Here is a 14,394-nt window from a genome sequence, read left to right on the forward strand (position 1 = left end):
TAGAAAAAACTTGTTTTTTTTGGATGATTCAAAAAAGTAAATTTCTCACTTTGTTTTTGTGTGCTTTTTTTTTTTGGTTGTGCATTCAAATGTAGAGTATGTGAAGTTGTTAACATTGTTGTTATTTATAATTATAAATGTGTCATTTCATTCTTATCATCAGTACACAATAATTTTAAAGGTTTGGATTTATTTTTATTTTTATTTTTTTTAATGAGTGGATCATGCATTACACGTATAATTGTACAAGTGTCTTTTTTGATAGATTAAAAAGTTATTCATTTATATATTTATTTATTATGAACTGTTTGGGTGACAAATCACATCAAACATAGCTCACTAAAATTAAAATGCTTCGTATTTTACATATTACTATAGCAGAATTCATGTAGAATTCAACTTACTGAAGATGGTGTGAAAAGGAAGATTGCCATTTTAATTCAGAGCCTAACACCATTTGGAGGTTTAGTGCTTTTGACTACAAAGTCTTTGATTAAAAAAAAAGATAAAAATATAAGAATATATTAAAAAAAGAATAAAAAGTGTAAAATGAGAAGAATCTCACATTGCAAAAGAATGCAAATTATCTGTTGAATTAGATAAATTCCCTAATTCCCTAATACAATTTTATAATACCTGTTAGAGCTTACTACTTTTATAATTACTATAACATACAATGCGAGTTACCTCAAAGACTGATAAATTAAGTTTCAGATTCAGATTTACTCATTTGATTGTTTAGTGGGTTGTGCTTTATATCAAAAATAAAACATGGTCGTTAAAAGGTAATTATTTTTTGCACACATGTATCCAAAAATAAATCCACTTAAATAAAGATAAAATGAATAATCGTTGGATAAAAATAGACGACATCAAATTTATAAAGTATTCATTTAAATTTTGCTCATTCAAACACATTGGGTAATTTTAAAATTCAGTATATATATATATATATATATATATTAGTAATTCAATCTTCACAAGTTGATTTGGATACATTTTATTCATAGAGGCGAGAAATAAAGACCAAAGTACAGATGATATCTAAAAAATGCATCAAAAAATGCTATTAAAAACAACATCCTATTCTCTCCTCACTTGACCTGGACACAATAGAATCTTCGTGTACTCATCCCTTGAATTTTGTTGGAATATCAATAGAAAGTAGTTAGTATCTTAAGAAAAAGATTAAGTTATTATAAAATTTGCATGTGGGCCAAGTTGGTTGATTTTAGAGGTGCGTTGAGTGAAACTTCAGAAATACCAAGTAATGCCACATTGTGTTTATTTTACCGATTAGTGTTTTGTTGCCAGGTTGTGCACAGATATGTATTCTCAGGAAGCTTATCATTATTACTTTTTTAATTTTTAATTTTATTTTATACATTGAGTTTTTTCAGGGGTTGTAAGGTTATCATAAGTAGAGATGCTTTCATCAAATTTAATGCAATTTTTAAGCTGAAAAAACGATCACAAATCCCATTCATGGCCTAGCACATGAACAAGAATAAGGCACATTAAAGGTCAATGATTAAAAAAATTGAAATTTATTACGTGTAATCACACTCTCAAAGTAGATTGATTACTTAATTAAAGTAGTACTAATATTTTAGTAATAGAATTATTTTACTTCTTTTCTTACAACAACACATGATTCTAAATGGTGGCATTGTTTTTTGATGGATGAAGAGATGGAAGAATTTTCATTAATCCATTGATAGTATAATTCTGCACTGTTTTCATAGTGCACATTGTTATATTGCATGTGATGAATGCACAGATTTGGAAGGCTATGAAATTAAGTAAAATTGATGATGATTTCAATGAACAAATAATTTAATGAATAAATGAATGAGTAAAGCAAATTGAATGCATTCTTTTCAAACAAAAAAAATGTTGTTCTTGTGTCTTAGGTCAAATTGAGAGAAAAGTAGATTTGAATGTAAAAGGACATGAGAAAAAGAAACGAATTAATGAGTGTACTAACAGATTTTTTATTACCTAATTATTTGAATAATTTGAATATTTAATTTATAAGAGCACAAAGCATCATTTTAGACATTAGAAATAAAATTGTAGTAATTATATGTGGATTACTAGGATAGCTTCATCTTTTCAGATATGACACATGTTTGACATTTGAAAATTACAATCATTCAATTCTACAGATTTTATATGTTTTCTTTACTATATTAATAAATTATTAATCTATGATCATGTACCAGTAAATCATTGAATCTTTTACCTAAAGAATTTATTTTATTTTATTTCCATGTATGAATGAAAATGAATTGAATACATGCTTCACCATTCTTACTTAATTTAATTAATATTCCACTATTTTTTTTATATAATTGAAACAGAGCAAAATTAATACGTCCATCCACCAATCAAATATTAATTTATTCTACCAAAATTAATCCTTCAGAAACTTGATGTTTCAAAAGTTTGTGGTTTTGCATAATTTTCATAAGTTTAAGACAAGTTAATATATTTTAAAATAATAAAAAGTAATTGTAAAAAAAATATAATGTTACATGGTTTACAAAATTGCAAGCAACATAATTATATATATATATATATATATATATATATATGGATTTTCTTGTTCAAACAAAAAATTAAATATAAAGATAAAAAACTTAAAAAACAAAATCCATCATCACTCCAAATACATGAGTTTATTTTACATCCAAGAATTAAAAACACATCAACATACTCAACAACAGATTAATCACAAAATTTAATCAAATTATTAATATATTTCCATAATATTACGTCTTTACAATCACATATTAAGATAGGTAAATCACAAAAGAATTAAAGAAATATAATGCAAAAAATGATAAACATGTGTGATAATTTCAGATTTATAAATATTAATGATAATTACTAATTTATTTTTTTACTTATAATTTAGATTAGTATAAATAATTTGATGAAAAATCTCATAATATATATATATATATATATATATATCAATATACTCATTGCAAACTATTATAATTTAAAAATTTATGTCATATAAGAAATACTAAATCTCATTGTAGTGTTTTCTAAAAAATATACAATAGATTATAATTTCAAAGTTAAGATATATATATATATATATATATATATTGTAATTTCTACATTAAAAATATTCAACAATAGATAGATATATAAGATGGTCATTTTGAGCAATACATGGACATTAGATTTTTTGTATGTCTACTACTAACTTATTGTCTATAGTTCTTTGAAAGCAACAACTAATCTTAATTTTAATTAATAGATAAAAAATAGAAATAAATATGTTGAGAGCATTAAATGTAGTCGGAACTTTCTATAACATTCACTATAATTATTGTAAATATTGTAGCTACAATGTTTAGAATATAGTGGAAAGAAATTACTTATCTTCTCCTCTTTGTCTTTGTATACAAATAAGACAAGTACATCAATACATAGTTTTGTTTAAAAACTCTCTCTCCTTCTATATATTCTCTTGTGTGTGTGCACATTACTTCTAGCTACTCTTATGTCTTTTTCTAAAATATTCTTAGCAAGTTATTAGCATGACTTCTCTTGTCCACTATTCTTGGTTTTTAAAAACTTGTGTATATCTTGTCCTTCATCTTCTCTTCATTTTTTTTCCTCTACATTGTATCATCGTACTTGTTTATTGCTTGTTGCTTTCTTCCTACTTACGTGCTTGCTTGTTGCTCATTGTTGCTTGTTTCTGCCTATCTTTACAACCTTGCTGCTGAATTACCGTCTCTGTCACCGTCACCATCTCTATTGCCATTGCTGTTGCTGTGATTGTGTGCCATTGCCATCCCCTGATTGCCATCTATTGTTGCCACGAGTAGTTGTCACTATTTGCCATTTATTGCTATTGTTGCTGCTGTTGTTTCTGTAGTCCATTGCAAATCCTTATTTTTGTGAAAAAAAAAATTATTTTTAATTTTAATTTTAATTTTTTTTTAATTCAAGTTTAATTTAATTTAATTTTATTTGACTTTACATTTCGAAGTGCATTTTACTCAACCTTTTCTACTTGATCTTGTATTTTCTTCATAAATTTATTTATAATGAATACTTCAACATCCTCAACTACCTCTACTATGTTTTTAACTATCACCACTATATTCCAATATTTTCAAGTTCTTCTATTTTTACTATTGTCTATTGATAGAAACAATCATCTATTAAGAATAAATTATCTATTATAATATAATTCTTGGATGCAAAATAATTCTTGGATGCAACTTTGTTTGAAGATTGTCATGGTGTAAGTACTTCTATTTTTCTTACTATTTGTTGGAAAGTACTTTTTCTCCTTCATCATCATCTTATACTTGCATTGTAACATCAATATTTAAAAATGGAAGGTTTAGCCAAGCTTTGGGAGAATCTTAAATCCAAGTTTGATCAACAAAAGACCATTTTCCTTCTATATGCACATCATAATTGGAAACATTTACATGTCTTGGATTTGCAAAATTTAGATGCTTTCAATAGTGAAATGTATTGTATTATCTTATTATTATGGTTGTATAGACAAAGCATCTCTAAAGAAGAAATGATTGAAAAAAAATTCTCTACATTTCTTTTTATATTTGTTGTATTTGCACAATAATATAAGAATATAAAATTTTAAAGTCATTATGATCTCATGCCTTATCCACTTCTTGCGGAGAAATAAAATGAGCTACTTTTGCATATTGCGGAAGCTCATCCTATTAAAACCATGGTTTTAGAATCTCATATACTTAATATTTCGAATTCTAAGAAAAAATTATACAAATATAGAAAAGGTGCTCATAAGAACCAAGGTAATTATAATTATAATCATTTCTACATATATGGAAAGAATAAATATTCTACTACTAATTAAAATAAAAAATAAAAATCAAAGATGCATTCTTGCCATAAATATAGCATGATTGGACATTTAGCACATGCATGTTATACTTAAAAATAATTTTTTAATATATTCTAAGAAAATAAGAAACTTTGAGCTAAGGCTCATGAAGTTTATACCATAGATGCATCTAGACTCAATTGGTATTGATAATTTAGAGACTTACATGAATGAAAAAACCTCTAATGATGAGTCAAATGATATGCTTATTGATTTTGCAACATATTATCTTGTGGGATAGATGATTTTTTACTGAAAAATCCTCAACTTGACAAACTAAAAATTTAATGACTATGGTTGGAGCAAATGTATTTTGATTCTAAGAAGAAACAATAATGGTAAAATTACATGTGGATTCTATCATAAAATGTAAACATGCAATGTTTGCATCCTCACTACCTTGAAGTCTAATCAACTACCAAAATATGCATGCCAATGTTCATCACCTTCCAACTGCCATTCTAAAGAAGTGAGAGGTTTTGGTTCTTGTATAGAATCATAAAATTGTTGAAAAAGCCTTTATTGCAACAAATGATTTATATCAGTGTTGTGATGTAACATTGCTAATAAATAAAAGAGAAAAAAATATATTATATTATAGAAGATCTTATTATAAAATATTATAGCAAATTATTTTAGAAATATAGACAATAGTCAAAAAGATAGTAAATAAAAAGATGCTAATGCTACCTTTTTACAACATAGGCTTCTATTTATTTTATAGAGCTATAAATAATCTTAAAAAAAGTGGATTAAAAAATTAAATAATATAAGCATGTATAGATAGGAATTAAGAGTATAATTTAGCAAAATTTATTTCAAGAAGCTAAGAATCGATATCTGGAGAGGACCAGTTGTTAAGCTGGATCGAAATCAATCCCAAGGCACAAAACCATACATCTAAGACAATTCTAGAGTTCTTTGGTAGATTGGAGAGTGAGACTTGAGAGAAAACTTGTAAAGAGATTTTTAGGCATTAGTTTTATGTCAATTGAGTTCATATTTAGTTTTGGGAGAATTTTCAAAATGATTAACATTCTTGGTTGGTTTAGATTTTAGAAAATAAAACTATATTTATACATTTGAAGGTTTCTTGAATTTTGTAATATGTGTATAAGTAAATTTTGGATAGAGTGTTGGTGTGATAGTTGTAAATGTGTGTGCAAATTTTGAGGTCAATAAAATAATTAGATTGAAGTGTGTTAATATTTTTGTAGGTTGAAGTATCAAAAATTGGAGTTTGAAGGTCAATGAGTATTTTTAAGATCTTTAGAAATTTGTTGATTGAATTGAATTTATTTTTATTTAAATTTTTTATATAGAGATTAGATTTTATTTCCAACAATTTAAATGAATTTTGAAAGAAGTTTAATGATTCAAAAAAGAGATATTGATACTAGAAGTTTAACATTTAGATTGAAATAAGAGGCTGGTTAACTCTTGAGAAAATTTTAGGATTTTTCTTCTATTTGGTAAGTTCAATTATCTTCAAATTTTTTATACTTATTTTTAACTAAGAAGTTAAAAATTAGAAATGTTTTTAGAAAGATGAATAATTTAATCAATAGATATTGAAGTTCTAATTTGTCTTTTAATTGATTTGAGTTGATTTAGAATTTTAGGATTTGTTTAGAATTTGATTTAAGATTTAGGATTTATTTAGGATTTATTTAGGATTTAGGATTTTTCTAATATTTGATTCAAGATTTAAAATTTAAGTTTTAGTTAGGATTTAATTTAAGATTCAATTAAGATCCATTAGGATTTTAATTAGGATTAAAATAAGATTTGATTAGGATTTATTTAATATTTATTTAATATTTATTTAATATTTATTTAAGATTTATTTAATATTTATTTAAGATTTATTTAATATTTATTTAAGATTTATTTAATATTTATTTAAGATTTATTTAATATTTATTTAATATTTATTTAATATTTATTTAAGATTTATTTAATATTTATTTAAAGATATTTTCATGCTTCTTTTGTTATTTCTTTAATATTTCTTTTGAATTTTATTAAAGCTTGATTAACATTATTAAGATTTAATTGGAGTTTATTTAGGATTTTATTAGAGATGTTAAAATCTTGTTGTTGCAATTTCTCTTATACTTTCTATAGCCAGGTTCTTGATACATTTTCAAACAAGACTTTACGTAATACAACATTGGATTGCAATTTGGCCTTCTATTATATTTAATTTTGAATCATCTATTACAAAGAGTTGCATTTTCTTTAACATGGATGATTGGAACATCTAAGATCTACATTATTTTAAGAGATAATTTTATGTATAATTGGACATAATTTAAAACTTGCAATTGCAAATTCTATAGAATTATGTTGTGCATGTATATAAAGCAAGATGATTGCTTGGCCTTAAATTTGGAAGCTTCCACAAGAATTACCACCAATGCTTGAAAAATTGCATGGTGATATTTGTGATCCTATTAATCCAATAGGTAGACCATTTTATTATTTTTGGTCGTTGTTGATGCATCATGCAAACAATCACATGTTTCATTATTACCAATTCAAAACTTAGCATTTCTTAATCTAATATCTATGCTTATTCATTTTTGGGCATATTTTTTAATTATCCTATTAAAACATAGTGTATGGACAATGCAAAAGAATTTGCATCAAAATCTTTTGAAGACTATTGTATTATAATATGGATTGAGTTGACATATTGTATTCTATATGAACATGCTCAAAATAGACTTGCAGAGTCATTTATAAGGTATATACAAGTCGTTATCCAACCACTCCTTCAAGCAAATTTACTTGTATTTATATGGAAACATATAATTTTGCATGCTACAGCATTAATATGCCTCCATCTTTCTTTTCTTGAAATTATTACATTACAAGAATTCATTTCAAGTTGTCTTCCTAATGTATCTGACCTAAAAATATATGGTTGTTATACTTGGATTCCAATATTAGAACCTCAATAACATACCATTAAAATTCATCAAGAAAAAGACATATATATTGGTTTTGATTCACTAAGCATTATTTGTATTGTTGATCCATCAATTGGTACATTATTACATGCACATTTTTAAAATTACTATTTTGATTAGAATATATTTTTATTTATTTGAAAAATAATATTTAATCAATAAAAAAATATATTACATTTATTTAGAGTATTAAAAATATTTACAATGAATCTTGATTTTAAAACATGTTTGGCTGAAACTGAAGTTGTCAAGATTTTATATCTTAAATGGATCGCAGATGAAAAACCTGATAGTTTCAATGATGTGTCTTGGATTATAAGAGTTCCTATTAATGACGCTTAGAATGTACCTTCTCAAATTACAATATTACTAAGTAATATACCTTAGGTTATAATATCAAAAACTAAAAAGACTCGTGGACCAAATAAGCAACCACATAAAAAGAAGGCTATAACATGCACTGATTTTGATATTTTTTTTTATAGAAATTCATACAAAACCTACAAGACCATCAATTAATGATGATATATCCATGTAAATTATATCATCACGTCATGTAATAGAAAATCTTAATATTAGAAGGAATAATACTAAGTTGAATATAAAATTATCTATTCTATATTATACTAAAAACAATATTTAAGATAGACCATCTAGTACAATAAATAAATCATTTGCATACATGATTGCACAAGCTCTTTTTTATAAGGAAGAAGATCATGAACCTCAAACCATCAATGAAGCAATGTATTTCTTTGATTTGTTAAAACAAAAAAATATCATTGAAAAAGAATATATATCTTTGTATAAAAAAAAAAAAAAAAAAATCTTTGATCAAATTGTAGACACCTTTACATATTACCCTATGGGATATAAGATGGTATTAGTATGCAAGTAAGATGCTAAAGGTCAAATAAACAACTATAAAGCTCGTCTTATTACTCAAATATTTACCTAACAGTTTAGCATTGATTATGAATCCACATATTTTTCAATCATGGATTTAATTACATTCTAATATATTATTAGAATAGTAGTTTATGCTTCTCTTGAAATGCATCTCATGGATGTGGTAATTACATATTTATATAGTTTTCTTTTTACAGATATTTATATAAAATTTCTATCTAGTTTAAAAATAGAAATTCTAAATGCACCTACTCCAAGACAATATTGTGGTATTAAATTACACAAGGCCTTGTATAGTCTAAAATAATATGGATGCATGTGGTATCAATGTCTTTGAGATTATTTAATTAAAAATAAGTTTATATGTAATCGATTAATTTGATCTTTATTTATTAAACAAGATAAAATTAGCTTTATGATTATCGCTATATATGTAGATGTTTTTAACCTAGTAGATACTAAATCTACATGTGTTGCAGCTATTAACATACTTTTCTCTAAGTTTGAGATGAAAATGTTAAGAAAAATAATTTTCTACATTGGTCTTTAAATTAAACATCTTATAGATAGTAGTATTTTTTTCTACCAACTAATGTATATCAAATAAATTTTGTAGACATTCAATATGATTGATGTTTATCTATTGTCAATAGCAATGGTTGGATGTAGTCATGATGGTGATGATCTATACCATTTGTGCAAGGAGGACGAAGAAATATTGAGAGATTAGTATCCATACCTCAGAGCAGTTAGAATACTTTTATATTTAGCTACATCTATAAGACCAAATATTACATTTGCGGTTAATGTTTTTACAAGACACAGTGCATATCCAACACTACGACATTGGAATGACATTAAATATTTATTAAATTATTTAGAAGACACTAAAGACTTGGGAATATATTATACATGATCTACAGATCTAAAATTGGTTAGATATTGTGATGCAAGATATAAATCTGATATTGCAACAACTAAATCTCAAATAAATTATGTATCTTTAAGACATGAAGTTGCAATATCATGGAAATCACTTTAACAAACTATAGCTGCAACTTCATCCAACCATATAGAAATTATTGCCTTACATGAAGCATCTTGAAAATGTATTTAGTTGCAATCAATTGATAAATACATTTAGAAAATTTGTGGACTTTTATATTATAATTCTCTAACTATTTTGCATAAAGACAATAGTGCTTGTGTTATATATATGCAAGTTGGTTTTATTAAAGGCAACAAAACAGACCATATTGATCCAAAATATTTTAGTTATATCCATAATTTGGTTATTGATTAAGTACTTAAAATAAAAAAAATTGAATCTACAAATAACCTTATTGATCTCTTTACCAAAGCTCTTCCTTTGTACAACCATTGTTAACTTACTTATGGCATCGACAATAGGCCACTTGCTTTCTTGAGTAAAAAAGTTAATGAATTTTTTAAATAATTAAAAAAAATGATGTATTCTTTTTTTTTTCATCTATGGTTTTTGTTCTTGAATAAAATAAGGTTTTTTAACATAAGGTTTTAATGAAGCAACATCTATTGATCATGCGAGATTACAAAAAAATATAGATCATAATTCTATACAAATTTTATGTTATATAAATATTATAATGAGCAAGGAAGAATGTTGAGAGCATTATATGTAGCCAATGTTTTCTATAATATTTATTGTAGTTATAGTAAATACTATAGCTATAGTGTTAAGAATGTAGTAGAAAGAAACTGCTTATCGTCTCTTCCTTCTCTTTATATATAAGTGAGACAATCATATTAATACATAGTTTTGTTTAGAAGTTCTCTCTCTTTCTATATACTCTCTTGTGTATGTATGTGTTTTGTGTATGTTCACATTACTTCTAGCTACTCTTGTGTCTTTCTCTAAAACATTCTCAATAAAATAAAGATTTGAAGTTGTAATTGAGGTTGCCAAATCTCTTCTTTATTTTATATATATATATATATATATTTGATAAATAAAGATACCAAAATTTACATTTTAAATTATTAGATTAAATAAGAATCACAATACATTTTCAGTATGTTTTATAAATTTTTAACATAATATTACTATTTTTATTCATTAATTTATTTTAAAATATTAAAGTAAAAAAATATTTTTGAAATAAAAAATAAATCTATAAATTTAACATTTGATCACAAAACTATTATTATGTGGACTGTATTTGTGTGCTTTTAGATCTAAATAATATTAATACTAAAATTATTAAATAATTAATAAGTATTTAATGAATATATATATATATATATATATATATACATCAATAATTTACGCATCAATATTTTTAAAGACCAAAAACATTATTATCACAAATTATAAATCAACACAAAAATGAATGCAAATATAACATATGCCAAAATTAAATTTTCTTTGTAATATATATATATATATATATATACACATACATACATACATGAGAGAAAAAAATGGATAAGAGCATTGTCCTATTTTTTTTTGGAGAACAGTGCTGTGTTTGGCTATGAGAAATGCTTGGTTAAGAGAAAAGCTTTTCCCTGTCCGAAGGGATTTCTATTAACCAGACACCACTGTGTGTGTGTGTGTGTGTGTGTGTGTATATATATATATATATATATATGATTTTATTTCTTTACGGACCGTCAGCTGCATCAGGGACTCCTGCACTTGCTACTTTCAAGTCGCAAAGGAACTGTAACATCCACCAAACTTTTGGGCCGTATGACGATGCCATCCAAGGACAAGCCAGTCTTCCAGTGGTAGTCACTGGTTGCTACCATGGCGAACTTCAGAGCAAAATTTCCCTCTCCTGCTTCAACAGCAAACTCTCCAACCTCGTATTCCATCCAGCCATTTCCCACAGCCTGGATTGTTGGATCCGGCTGTGTTAACACCACACCAGCACGGGGCCTCTTCAGGTAGCACTTGCACCTTGAAATGTCTTCAGTGCCGTTTTGTTTCTTTGAGAAGGTGAAATTGACAGCATCGAATTCCCAACCGCATGCATAGGCGGACAGGTATGCTCTCCAGGAGACGGTGTAAGTCGCTGGAGGAATCGAGCACACAGCATTCAACCGCGATCTTATTCGAAAACCTGCTTCGCCAAGAACATACAACACACTTCGATTAATGTCATTATTCAGGTCCTTGAACATCTGAAGAAAGATGAACCTGAACTTTAATTGATAATTGAACCGTAGAGTGACGTATCGATGAGCATGTAAGAAGCATACAGATCACTCTTATTATTGACAAACTTAAAAAGGAAAATACTCGTGATAGGCGAGCATGCAAACATTGTGAGAAATTAAGCATTACTTACTCAGTGTCATGATTGGGCACCATCTCCCAATACATATTGTCACCCCAACAGATCTGCAGCTCGTCCGCCGATAGATGTATGCAGTTCCGTGCAGTATCTAACCTTCGAAGAACTTGATTAGAGTCCATGTCGAAAGTTCTGCGAACTTACTCCTATGCCGCCACAATTTGGATTTCGTAAAAACTTTCGCTTAAGTCTGATATCTGGCATCCAAAACGTCCCTGAAATCCGTAAAATTGGATACTAGCAATTTCTACTTCGATTTGAACTGAACCCTGAATCTCGAATATTCACAAACCGTATTGAACTGTCGTTAACCAAAGAGACCAGATTATAACAGATCAGTTATAACTTGACTCACCAGTATGTGCTTGCAATACATATATTACGATCGAGTTACAGTACGAGCGTCAACAACCTTCAAAAAAAAGCCGACAACAGCACGATAATGACAGATTTCAAAGCATTTGAGTTACATCGGGACTACATATTCACCACTCCAAATAATTTCGAATTCATATTGGTAAGAAGGCATGTCGTGCTAAAATATCTTCATAGGACGGTATTATTATCTCCAGCCTCTGAAACCTCCCTGCAAAACTCTCTCTAAACTTCTCCACGCACCATTGTTCTCAACTTTGCTGTAAAGGCCGTTCAAAGAGCATAGCACCACGCATACAATCGCTAAAAAAGCTATCGCTGCAAACCACAGAGAACGATGAACCACACCGCAATAAGTGGCAGTTTCTAAAGTAGAGAGTATTCACTGATATTCCGAAGCTCTGGCCTTAGAACCGATCCACTTCTTGTACATGCAAAGTTGGGGTTCGAGCTAGTACCGTGTTCGCCTTCAGCGCCGAACGAAATTATACAAGCTGCAGCTGCTACTACTACACTCACGAACACACAACGACTTCGCTTTTCACAGCAGAGCATCACTGTGGCAATATGCCACCGACCAGTATGGAAACATATAATTATTCCCTCGGTCTATCGGCCCGACTAAGGTCTATCATCTTCAACGCGAAGGAATTGAACTGTTCTGCAACGCTATCGACTCTGTCGACGTATCTGGATCCGAGGATCGCTGATCTCTTCAACGGCAAAGCGACACAGGCACCAAATGCAAGCGACAAACGATCATGAAACGATACTAAACCCTGTATGAAAGAGCCAATCAAAGACGGATTATGCACAGGGATTCAATGAACCTTACCGACAAAATACCTTCCGCTGCCACAGCCTTTCCTCCCCAGCGAGGCCAGAAACTGCAAACCGCTCCGTCTACAAAAGTAACACGACGGCGCGTCCTCTAATTTCTCGAGCACTGGAATTCACTGGCTTGTTGACGTGCCACCAGAGCGACGGTCCTTGCTCTTTGGAGCCGCACAGTAGTGACCTGCCTAGTACCAAGAGCTGCAGAGAGGAACGAAGACGGAGTAGCACGATGGGCAAGGTAAACATGAAAGACATTTCACGCCTGTCTGCCTTTTCGATTATATCGGGGATTGATGCTGGAGAAGTCGGGGCATAATTTGACAGTCCGTCAGTGGGGCGAGCCACAATAATAAAAGGAGTACTCTGCCACCTCTTTTAAAACCGTAATTCAGCACTTTGGTGCAATCTACTTTGCTTTGACTATCATGCCAATCTATCAACATTGGTTTTGTAATAAATTACATATTTCTTTTTCTTTCTTTTAGAAAATATAAAATTATGCTACTATTTTGTAATAGAATGTTACAATTTCGAAAATCGCATTTTCTATTGACACTTTCCAGTGACTTCATTTGTAAGAATCTCTAAGAAACATTCGTAATAACAAAACATTATACATAGAATAAATACAAGACAAGGTGTTTAGTATGGAAGAAATAATAGAAACTCAAGGGAAAAAGAAAAATAGTAAAAAAATCACAAAAAAATCAATAAATAAGAAATGCAAGGACAATTAGGAGCCATTGGTATAAATAAGATAATTAAGAATATATGATTAACAAAAATCATTCTTAATAAGAATTTTTTGCTCATTTCATTAAGTTATAGTTTTAACTTTTTAATAAGCTCTGTCCCATGCAGAGGTCATGTAAATAACAAATTCAAGTATTCTAAAATTTTATATTTTTCTAAACATGTAATTATTTCTTATTTTGTGTATGATAATTATCCCAAATATAAGTTTTATTTGTGGCTCTCTTAAATTAAGTAAGAAAAAAATGGTTTTTTATTAAAAAATATTGTATAAGTTTTTTATGTTTATTAAAAATCTTAT

General features: G+C 28.0%; 1 protein-coding gene across 3 annotated transcripts; it reads right to left on the reverse strand.

The window, feature by feature from the left end:
- Positions 1-11,318: 11,318 nt before the first annotated feature.
- Positions 11,319-14,349, reverse strand: LOC112277840 (F-box protein PP2-A15). Of its 3 annotated transcripts, XM_024510626.3 has the most exons (4): positions 13,339-14,349; positions 12,484-12,540; positions 12,123-12,325; positions 11,319-11,894 (listed from the first exon to the last, which is right to left on the reverse strand). In XM_024510626.3, exons 3-4 carry the CDS (start codon positions 12,130-12,132, stop codon positions 11,452-11,454), a joined length of 453 nt encoding a protein of 150 aa, XP_024366394.1. In that variant the 5' UTR covers positions 12,133-12,325; positions 12,484-12,540; positions 13,339-14,349; the 3' UTR covers positions 11,319-11,451. The 3 variants fall into 3 exon arrangements, with proteins under 3 accessions (XP_024366394.1, XP_024366392.1, XP_024366393.1); XM_024510624.3 differs by lacking the exon at positions 12,484-12,540; XM_024510625.3 differs by lacking the exon at positions 12,484-12,540 and having other exon boundaries at positions 12,123-12,343.
- Between the last annotated feature and the right edge of the window lie 45 nt (positions 14,350-14,394).

This window comes from Physcomitrium patens, chromosome 26, assembly GCF_059467195.1.
Source record: "Physcomitrium patens ecotype Gransden chromosome 26, ASM5946719v1, whole genome shotgun sequence".
Lineage (NCBI taxonomy): Eukaryota > Viridiplantae > Streptophyta > Bryopsida > Funariales > Funariaceae > Physcomitrium > Physcomitrium patens.